General features: G+C 43.2%; 1 protein-coding gene across 1 annotated transcript; it reads left to right on the top strand.

The window, feature by feature from the left end:
• The first annotated feature begins 6378 nt into the window (after positions 1–6378).
• Positions 6379–10236, top strand: LOC139375180 (charged multivesicular body protein 3-like). The gene is made up of 6 exons (XM_071116733.1): positions 6379–6599; positions 7222–7282; positions 7482–7661; positions 7910–8031; positions 8330–8441; positions 8582–10236. The coding sequence occupies exons 1-6, from the start codon at positions 6549–6551 to the stop codon at positions 8713–8715; spliced, it is 660 nt and encodes a 219-aa protein (XP_070972834.1). The 5' UTR covers positions 6379–6548; the 3' UTR covers positions 8716–10236.
• The last annotated feature ends 743 nt before the right edge of the window (positions 10237–10979 follow it).

Raw genomic sequence — 10979 nt, 5'->3', positions numbered from 1 at the left:
GTGTTTCTCATGCCTGAACCAGACTATCGTCGTGTTTGCTGCAACCTTGTCCTGTCCTGTCGGAATCTGCCAGTTCATCTAACCTTGTCCTGTCCTGTTGGAATCTGCCTGTCCATCTGAGCCTACATGTGTTTCGTCATTAAAGAAACCCTGTTTTGTGAATTCGCTTTTGGGTCCTCATTCACGCACCTGACAGCTGGTATAGGGATAAGTAAATTTGCCATGAGAAGCATGCCATTAGGCAAAATGTAAATGCAATTTTCAGACCACTACATATAGTTTGGCGACTGGTGTAAATTATTACAGTATAAGAATTATTTCCACTACCTGTCCATAATATTATGATTATATATGTTTTATCCAATTGGATATACACTCCAAACAGACTACCATACAGCTCCAAGGCATCAATCAACATGGTCCTAAAGCACACTGTTGCCTCGTTTTGTATCACATTCCAATGATAACACTGTGGCGGATAAAACACAATTTCAGTATGTGGGGAGGACATGTCCAGATTACAGATTGCACAATAGAAATGTAAAGATAATTTCCGATTAAACCCACATATGCAGAGTTCACCGTGAATGCAGCGTTACGAAGTCCCTGCCGATGACTGTTATCAGTGTAACGGATGTGAAACGGCTAGCTAGTTAGCAGTGGTGCGCGCTAAATAGTGTTTCAATCGGTGACGTCACTTGCTCTGAGACCTTGAAGTAGTGGTTCCCCTTGCTCTGCAAGGGCCGCGGCTTTTGTGGATCGATGGGTAACGATGCTTCGAGGGTGACTGTTGACGTGTGCAGAGCATCCCTGATTCGCGCCCAGGTCGGGGCGAGGGGACGGACTTAAAGTCTATACTGTTACATTGATGCTGTTGACCCGGATCACTGGTTGCTGCGGAAAAGGAGGAGGTCAAAAGGGGGGTGAGTGTAACGGATGTGAAACGGCTAGCTAGTTAGCGGTGGTGCGCGCTAAATAGCATTTCAATCGGTGACGTCACTTGCTCTGAGACCTTGAAGTAGTAGTTCCCCTTGCTCTGCAAGGGCCGCGGCTTTTGTGGAGCGATGGGTAACGATGCTTCGAGGGTGACTGTTGACGTGTGCAGAGCATCCCTGATTCGCGCCCAGGTAGGGGCGAGGGGACGGACTTAAAGTCTATACTGTTACATTGATGCTGTTGACCCGGATCACTGGTTGCTGCGGAAAAGGAGGAGGTCAAAAGGGGGGTGAGTGTAACGGATGTGAAACGGCTAGCTAGTTAGCGGTGGTGCGCGCTAAATAGCATTTCAATCGGTGACGTCACTTGCTCTGAGACCTTGAAGTAGTGGTTCCCGTTGCTCTGCAAGGGCCACGGCTTTTGGGTAACGATGCTTCGTTGGTGACTGTTGTCTGTGTGCAGAGGGTCCCTGGTTTGCGCCCGGGTCGGGGCGAGGGGACGGACTAAAGTTATACTGTTACATCAGCACCTCACAACCATGAGCTGCACACTCCACTCCCCATCTCCCATGACCTGAGCCTCAGAGTCTAGGCGGTACCATAAACCTGCCTCTCAAACTCTCTCTGACCTGTGTGACCTGATATGTTTCTAGGAAGGTTACTAGGGGGCCAGACATCTATCTACCAATTGTCTTGATTATACAGGTCACAATATACTTGCAGTCTCCCTCAGGCAGTGGCAGAGAGCAATATCGTTTTCTCTGCCTGTCAACAACTGGACTCATTCATATCTCTGCACTTGTGGGATGGTGTGCATGCCCAAAAACCACTACCTTTCTCACTTTACACCCCCATGTACACTATCGTTCAAAAGTTTGGTGTCACTTAGAAATGTCCTTGTTGGGCCTCCCGGGTGGCGCAGTGGTTAAGGGTGTACTGCAGCGCCAGCTGTGCCATCAGAGTCCCTGGGTTCGCGCCCAGGCTCTGTCGTAACCGGCCGCGACCGGGAGGTCCGTGGGGCGACGCACAATTGGCTTAGCGTCGCCCGGGTTAGGGAGGGCTCTCATCGCGCACCAGCGACTCCTGTGGCGGGCTGGGCGCAGTGTGCGCTAACCAACGGTGTTTCCTCCGGTGCATTGGTTGGATGCGTGCTGTGTTAAGAAGCAGTGCGGCTTGGTTGGGTTGTGTATCGGAGGACGCATGACTTTCAACCTTCGTCTCTCCCGAGCCCGTACGGGAGTTGTAGCGATGAGACAAGATAGTAGCTACTACAACAATTGGATACCACGAAATTGGGGAGAAAAAGGGGTAAAAAAAAAAAATAATGTTTTCGATAAAAAAGCAAATGTCCATTAAAATAACATCAAATTGACGGACAACATTGTTAATGGAAACGGCAGATTTTTAATGGAATATCGGCGTAGAGAAAGCAACTCACTCCTGTGTTCCAATGGCACGTTGTGTTAGCTAATCCAAGTTTATAATTTTAGAAGATCATTAGAAAACCCTTTTGCAATTATGTTAGCACAGCTGAAAACTGTTGTTCTGATTAAAGAAGCAATACAACTGGCCTTCTTTATACTAGTTGAGTATCTGGAGCATCAGCATCATCATGAGTGGGAGTCCCCGGGGCACAACTGAGCAAGAGGACAAGTACATTAGAGTGTCTAGTTTGAGAAACAAACGCCTCACGCTATTAGCGCACACCACCGCTGGCAGCTTCATTAAATAGTAGCGCAAACACCAGTCTCAACGTCAACAGTGAAGAGGCGACTCCGGGATGCTGGCCTTCTAGGCAGAGTTCCTCTGCCCGGTGTCTGTGTTCTTTTGCCCATCTTAATCTTTTCTTTTTATTGGCCAGTCTGAGATATGGCTTTTTCTTTGCAACTCTGCCTAGAAGGCCAGAGGCCCGGAGTCGCCTCTTCACTGTTGATGTTGAGACTGGTGTTTTGCGGGTACTATTTAATGTAGCTGCCAGTTGAGGACTTGTAAGGCGTCTGTGTGTGTCAACTCTTGGGTTGCCTTATTCCCCTCTAACTGGGGGTGGTGTCAGTGGGTCACTAACCAGTAAAATAGTAGAGGCGGGTCCCTCTCTTTCATGCATTCTCTGCTAACGCGTGACATTGCTTTTAAATTTAAATTTCAATCACGCTGTAACGCTGAACTTCCACGATTACGGATTGAATAGAGCCCCTAGTGTCAAGTCATCATTCATGATACAAATATGTAGGTGTAACAGTATAGCTTCCATCCCTCTCCTCACCCCTACCTGGGCTCGAACCAGGGACCCTCTGCACACATCAACAACAGCCACCCTCAAAGCATCGTTACCCATCGCACCACAAAAGCCACGGCCCTTGCAGAGCAAGGGGAACAACTACTTCAAGGTCTCAGAGCTAGTGATGTCACCAATTGAAACGCTATTAGCGCACACCACCGCTAACTAGCTAGCCATTTCACATCGGTTACATAAGCCTAGCCTAGCATGCCTCAATGTTCATACATACCAAAGCCAAAAGTATTATGGAGGCTGTAAACAAATCAATCAAAGCTCAAGAACACTGTAGTGGACTACAGAATATGCATTGAGCAAAATGTGTTCTGGCCTAAATTGAACAGGTGCAGCCTTTAGGTACACAAGGTATGAAACTGGTACCAAAGAGAGAACAGTATTTCCAAAGATCTGTTTGCAACAGAATCGTTTGCGCTCATCATGTCACTGTCCATGGTGCTGAATGTGTACCTGCGGCTTCTACCAAAAGTATGTGGATACCTGCTTGTCGAACTTGTCATTCCAAAATCATGGGCATTAATATGGAGTTGGTCCCCACTTTGTGGAGTTGGTCCCCCCTTTGCTGTAATAACAGCCTCCACTCTTCTGGGAAGGCTTTACACTAGATGTTGGAACATTGCTGCAGGGACTTGCTTCCATTCAGCCACAAGACCATTAGTGATGTCGGGCACTGATGTTGGGCGATTAGGCCTGACTTGCATTTGGTGTTCCAATTCATCCCAAAGGTGTTTGATGGGGTTGAGGTCAGGGCTCTGTGCAGGCAAGTCAAGTTCTTTCACACCGATCTTGACAAACCATTTCTGTATGGACCTGACTTTGTGCACGTGGATAATATCATGTTGAAACAAGAAAGGGTCTTCCCCAAACTGTTGCCACAAAGTTGGACGCACAGAATCGTCTAGAATGTCATTTTATGCTGTAGCGTTAAGATTTCCCCTCACTGAAACTAAGGGGCCAAGCCCCTATACAGGGGGTACCGGTAGAGAGTCAATGTGCGGGGGCACCGGTTAGTCGAGGTAATTGAGGCAATATATACATTTGGGTAGAGTTATTAAAGTGACAATGCATAGATAATAACAGAGAGTAGCAGCAGCATGGGGGGGGGGGGCAATGCAAATAGTCTGGGCAACCATTTGATTAGATGTGCAGGAGTCTTATGGCTTGGGGGTAGAAGCTGTTTAGAAGCTTCTTGGACACCTGTAATCTATGGCTTCTGGTTGGGGTATGTGCGTACCGTCACTGTGGGGACGACGTCATCAATGCACTTATTGATGAAGCCAGTGACTGATGTGATGTACTCCTCAATGCCATCGGAGGAATCCCGGACTGCCCCCATTCTCATCGACTGGAGCAGGTTGAGAGCTTCAAGTTCCTTGGCGTCCACATCACCAACAAACTAACATGGTCCAAGCACACCAAGACAGTCATGAAGAGGGCACGACAAAGCCTATTACTCCTCAGGAGACTGAAAAGTTTTGGCCATAAGACTCCTGAACAACTAATCAAAGGGCTACCCATACCCCTCTTTCACGTTGCTGCTACTCTGTGTTCATTATCTATGCATGGTCACTTTAACTCTACCTACATGTACATATTACCTCAATTACCTCTAACTGGTGCCCCTGCACATTGACTCTGTACCAGTATCCCCTTATATAGCCTCGTTATTGTTACTTGACTGCTGCTGTTTAATTATTTGTTACTTTTATTTTATATTTTTTGCTTAACACTTCTTTTTCTTAAAACTGCGTTGTTGGTTAAGGGCTTGTAAGTATGCATTTCACTCAAATCTACACCTGTTATATTCTGCTCATGTGACAAATAAAATTAGATTTGACACAGAATTACGACTCGGGATATGACATAGACGCAGACACAGGAGGCGGGTGGTTCGGTTCTCAGAATATTTATTATAACAAAGGAGCAGGTAATAGGGCAGGTAGAGGCTCGTAGTACAAGGCAGAGTCAAAAAAGGACAGAACCGCAGGCCGAAAGGTCGGAACCGGGAAGACTCGAAAACAAGAACTTGTTTCACACGGAAACCACGCTAGGACAATTTGACAAGACAGAAAACGCAGTATAAATACACAGGGGATAATTGGGAAAATAGGAGACACCTGGCGGGGGTGGAGATAAGCACAAGCACAAGCACAAGTGAAACAAAACAAATCGTATTAGTCACATGCGCCGAATACAACAGGTGTAGTAGACTTTACAGTGAAATGCTTACTTACGAGCCTCTAACCAACAATGCAGTTTACTGACAATTAGCGTACATCTACTTGGCCTATCTCTGATTTAGTTATATGCTTTGGCCAGGGTCTATTGATTTAAGTAGACGTACGACCGTATCATTTTATCCATCATTTGGAAATATTGAATAAACTAGCGCAACATTAGTTTCATACCCACAGGACGCATATACGTTTTGACCGCATTTCCCCGTACTTGGCGTATGTATGTGCTTCGCTTTTGAACTTGCTAAAAACTAACTAGTTGGAGTCTGTGTGTGTACTTTTGTTTGTACCTCGCCACAGTGAAACAATGCACAAGTAGAACATATTGAACGCATATGGTACCCCCCAACGTAGCGTTCCGGACTGCTCTATTGAAAATGAATGACTTCCGCCAAGTACGTAAAGAGTTTGATGCATCTGATTGACATCGTAGGGCAGTGGTGTAAAAATACTTCAAAGTACAATTTAAGTAGTTTTTTAAATATATATATTTACTATATATATGTTGGACTACTTTTACTTCACTACATTCCTTAAGAAAAGGTTGTACTTTTTACTACATACATTTTCCTTGACACCCAAAAGTACTTGATACATTTTGAATGCTAATCAGGACAGGAAAATACTCAAATTCACGCACTTCAACCGAATATCCCTGGTCATGCCTCTGATCTGGCGGACTCACTATATGCCAAATGCTTTGCCAAATGGCAGCTGGTTTGCTTAATTTAAGGAATTTGAAATTATTTATATTTTTACATCTGATACTTAAGTATATTTTAAACCCAATACTTTTAGACTTTTAGTCAAGTAGATTTTACTGATTGACTTTTACTTGAGTCATTTTCTATTAAGTTATCTTTACTTTTTTCTATTAAGGTATCTTTACTTTTTTTACTCAAGTATGACAGTTGGGTACTTTTCCCCATCACTTCAGTAGGGTGGAGCATTGACGTATTGGAACGTGGCCTGGGAGGCGAAGTGGCGTAGCTTGGGATCCGAAAGTGGTAGAAGGTGTATGCTAATGTTTCTGTTGTGTTCTGTATTACCAGTTTAGCTAGGTTGGCTAACGTAATCGTTGTAATGAAAATGGGACTGTTCGGGAAAACACAAGATAAACCACCAAAAGACTTGGTAAGTGAAGGCTTCTGGTGAGGGGCGACACGAGCTTGACAGCTAGCCAAACAACTCATTCAAAGCTAGGTACAGAACCTAACAGCTAGGCTAGCTTGCTCTGTTTATTTATGGTACTGTAACAAGGGCGACGTTTATCCAATAACTCTCATCACGATCTCCGTCTTATTTAAACTTGAATCGAATACTATTGTAATGTAGCTAGCTAACGTTTACTACGGCAGTTTACGAGTTAGCTAACGTAAGACAATTGTTGCTAACATTACCATTTCAGTTTGATTGTTAGCTACACAGTAGCTAACTTGCTAGCTAGTGTATGGTCTTCAATATAAGTCGTGCTTGTTTGCTAGCTACTTGCATTGGAATCATTTGTAGCCTATATTTACAAACTTTATTCCCCCAAATGCTATGGCTGCTGGCCTGTTGCTCATTTACACACTAGCAGCCAGCACCATCTTTGGATGTAAACAAACGACCATCAATCTAACGTCACTATTCACACGAAAGAAGAAAAAATAGTTTACACGTCATTTCCTTAAGCTTGACAGTGAATGACACATCTGAGTGTAATATTTTGTTAGTGATTTGTTGAAGCTTAATTCACTTTTTTCTGTCATTTAAGGTAAATGAATGGTCACTCAAAATCAGGAAAGAGATGAGAGTGATTGACAGACAAATTCGAGGTGAGAATAAGTACTTTAAGGCTACGTTATGTGAAGCCTAGTCCCATATTGGTTTAAGAATGTCAGAGAGCAAAAACAATACACTATAATAATATAAACACCAAGGAAAGCTGCTGTCAAACTTCTGTCATAATGTTCTACATTAGTTTGTTATATTACATTATATTAGTGGTCTCTCATTGTTCCTCTTCTATCTCAGACATTCAGAGGGAGGAGGAGAAGGTAAAAAGATCCATCAAAGATGCTGCTAAAAAGGGACACAGGGACGTTTGTGTGGTTCTTGCAAAAGAGATGGTCCAGTCGAAGCGTGCAGTCAGCAAACTTTATGCCTCCAAAGCCCAAATGAACTCTGTACTCCTCAGCATGAAGAACCAGCTTTGTGAGTGTGAAGGAAACTACTGATGTAGCATCACCAGTTACAAAATGCTCAGGATAAGTTAATTTGATGACAAATGAATAGAAATGCTTTGTAACACTGGAAGCTAGTAGGGGTGCAGAGTTTTTCCTGGTCAGGCCAAGTGGTCAAGTCATGGCCCTAATATGAATATGTACTGCACATGTAATATGCTGCGTGTTACATTACAAAGGGGTGGTGTCTGGTATGTGACTCTGCTGTTATTTTTCCAGCTGTATTGCGTGTAGCTGGCGCCCTTCAGAAGAGCACAGAGGTCATGAAAGCCATGCAGAGCTTAGTGAAGATCCCAGAGATCCAGGGCACCATGAGGGAGCTGTCCAAGGAGATGATGAAGGTCAGTCACATATCCGCTGACACACTGTGGCCTCTGTGTTACTGTTGGGTACATAAATCCACCACTGCTCATGTGCATTGCTCTATTGCTGCTGCATCACGTACCGGTGTGAAACCCTCTTTAGAGAGACTCAGGGAAGCCGTCCGGTTTTGAACCACTGCTACGATCCGAAGCTACAAGCATACAATTCATATAACCAACAATATTATGCACTTTGTTCAAATTTATATTGAAGAATAAATTAGTAAATATTGTTTGATTATTGATATAACCTTTTGGTGCTGTGTATGTCCCACAGGCTGGTATCATAGAGGAGATGCTGGAGGATACCTTTGAAAGCATGGAGGATGATGAGATGGAGGAGGCAGCAGAGGCAGAAGTTGATAGGATCCTCTTTGAGATCACAGCAGGTAAAGATGGTCCTTCTGGTAATGAAACTGGTCTCAAAAAGTTGTTTGGGGCTGTAAATGTTCACCTGTCTGGTGGGGGCTGATGGTAAAAAAAATGTAATGTTGTAAATGCTGACCGCTGGTGGTTTGTTCCATATTAGGCGCCCTTGGCAAAGCGCCTAGCAAAGTCACAGACGCCCTACCTGAAATGGAGCCTCCTGCCGCAGCCTCAGAGGATGAGTCGGAGGAGGACATTGAGGAGATGCAGTCTAGACTGGCAGCCTTAAGGAGCTAAGATTGAGCTTTGACCGCTTTTAGTCCCATTAAAGTATTTTTGCCTGCTCAAGTATGAACAAAGACAATTTTGGTCTAGGGTTAATCTAGTCTCTTCTCAAACATATTGTCTCTTTCTTTCACATTATTGTTTTTGATTCGCTTTGGGCTGAGAACTTTTGAATGCTTAGGGCTAAATAACATATCAGATCTGTTCTTATGAAAGTTGGCTTTTATGACCTTGCATATAATCTGGGTAACCCTAGAAATCACCCAAAGTGTGGTGACTGTATACCTACCCAATGTTGCGAAAATCTATATTAATCCCAAGATCGCTGAAAGAATGCTCATGCCTATCTAAAGTGATGAGTGTGGTCTGATTATTTTGGGGAAGCTGAGGCTTCATCCTGCAATAGGGTGGATTAACCACCCACTAGGTGAAAACAGGTTGAATCAACGTTGTTTCTACATCTAATCAATGAAATTACGATGAACCAACATAGAATAGACGTCGAGCTGACGTCTGTGCCCAGTGGGCAGAGACTTACTCTGAGCCGGTCACTGACATATCTAATCCGTAATGGAAATGTCTTGCTCTACATTGCGGCATTAAATGAGTGACTCATCAAATTTTAGTGTTCATGAAACTTTAATCCATCACTACTCTGATCTAGTTCTGAAATCTAAAATGTAAAACAATATACATTGAGTATACCAAACATTAGGAACACCTTCCTAATAAGGAGTTACACACCCCTTTTGCCCTCAGAACAGCCTCAATTTGTCGGGGCATGGACTCCACAAGGTGTTGAAAACATTCCATGCTTCCCACAGTAGTGTCAAGTTAGCTGGAAGTCCTTTGGTTGCTGGACTATTCTTGATTCACACGGGAAACGGTTGAGCATGAAAAACCTAGCAGCGTTGCAGTTCTTGACACAAACTGGTGTGCCTGGCACCTACTACCATACCCTGTTCAAAGGCACTTCAATATTTTGTCTTTCCCATTCACCCTCTTAATTGCGTACATACACAATCCATGTCTCAATTGTCTTAAGGCTTAAAAATCCTTATTTATCTTGTCTCCTCCCTTAATCGGCACTGATTGAAGTAGATTTAACAAGTGACATCAATAAGGGATCATAGCGTTCACCTAGATTCACCTTGTCAATCTGTCATGGAAAAGCAGGTGTTCTTAATGTTTTGTACAATCAATGTATTTCATTTACTTTCATCATTTGAAACACAGGATCTAAAAAGCAAAGTTATCTGTACAGTGCATATATCTATTTTCTTTATATAATGTTGTTTGGAGGGGTAAAAAAAGGAATTCAAATTCTAACCGATTTTGGACTTTGAAATCGTGCTTCTTTAACTGTGTATTGTTGGCCTCAAAGTCCTTAAATTTGTTCTGCTTATTCAATAAAAAATCTGATTGGTTAGTCTCGTTTCAGATCCTGTGTGTTATGGGTTGTTTTTTTCTGTGCTGTGCACTTTTGTTTTTTATGTGGCCAGGAAATTATGGAAATAAACATGAATGATTTTACTGTTGCCTGGCCTCTCAATACTTGAATGTTACCTGAAAGTTCAGGAAAATGGACGAGTAGGATGAAAGGAAAAAGTGAACAAATGTGTGTTTCGTTCGGTTGGTAGGCCACTTTACTTTTGTTGCTTTATTTTATGGGAAAGAGCAACATCTGTGAAAACACATTCAGGAGAGAGAGTCTTAGAGCGAAACAGTGCATCTTTATTTCGTCTGGGTTGCTTTTCCCTTGGCTTCAAAGGGATTAGCTTTATAACCAAATGTAACCAAACCATATCTCTGTCCTCTGTTGATGTAGGTTACCAGTCCAAAAAAGCACTGTAGCGGTCTCATGTTTTAGGGAAAACTTCCCAAAATGATTTACAAGCCTCAACTAATGCCAGTGGATTATATTGAATGACTATTGTTTCTGAAACTGAGCATTTACAGGTGTATTGCAATTATAGTATACTATTGAGATGTTTAATCCAGACTGCCTGGTCCATGCTATCAGGGATCCTTGGGATGTTTCAACTCTGAAGTTACCTGATTGAAGTTGAAATGTTAAATGGTGAGTTAGGCTAGTGACTTCCCAATGATTCTGAATAGCATTTACCCTGCCTGGTCTGCTCACTTTTTCTATTTCACAGAAGGTGTTGGTGTTGTCACTACAACCTCACAATCTTCCTAGTTAGTGTTCAATTAAAAAATGTACATCCACATCAGGTAGTTAGTTAGGCCAGTAACTATTTAAATAGACAAAAAAT

The sequence above is a fragment of the Oncorhynchus clarkii genome, chromosome 19, assembly GCF_045791955.1.
Source record: "Oncorhynchus clarkii lewisi isolate Uvic-CL-2024 chromosome 19, UVic_Ocla_1.0, whole genome shotgun sequence".
NCBI lineage: Eukaryota > Metazoa > Chordata > Actinopteri > Salmoniformes > Salmonidae > Oncorhynchus > Oncorhynchus clarkii.
This window is presented reverse-complemented; position numbering and strand designations above follow the sequence as displayed.

Bases quoted from the DNA above. Each gene is read 5' to 3' on its own strand.
- LOC139375180 (XM_071116733.1), top strand. From the start codon at position 6,549: ATGAAAATGGGACTGTTCGGGAAAACACAAGATAAACCACCAAAAGAC. The intron at 7,283-7,481 runs GTGAGAATAAGT...CTTCTATCTCAG, and splicing joins GATTGACAGACAAATTCGAG to ACATTCAGAGGGAGGAGGAG. The intron at 8,442-8,581 runs GTAAAGATGGTC...GTTCCATATTAG, and splicing joins CCTCTTTGAGATCACAGCAG to GCGCCCTTGGCAAAGCGCCT.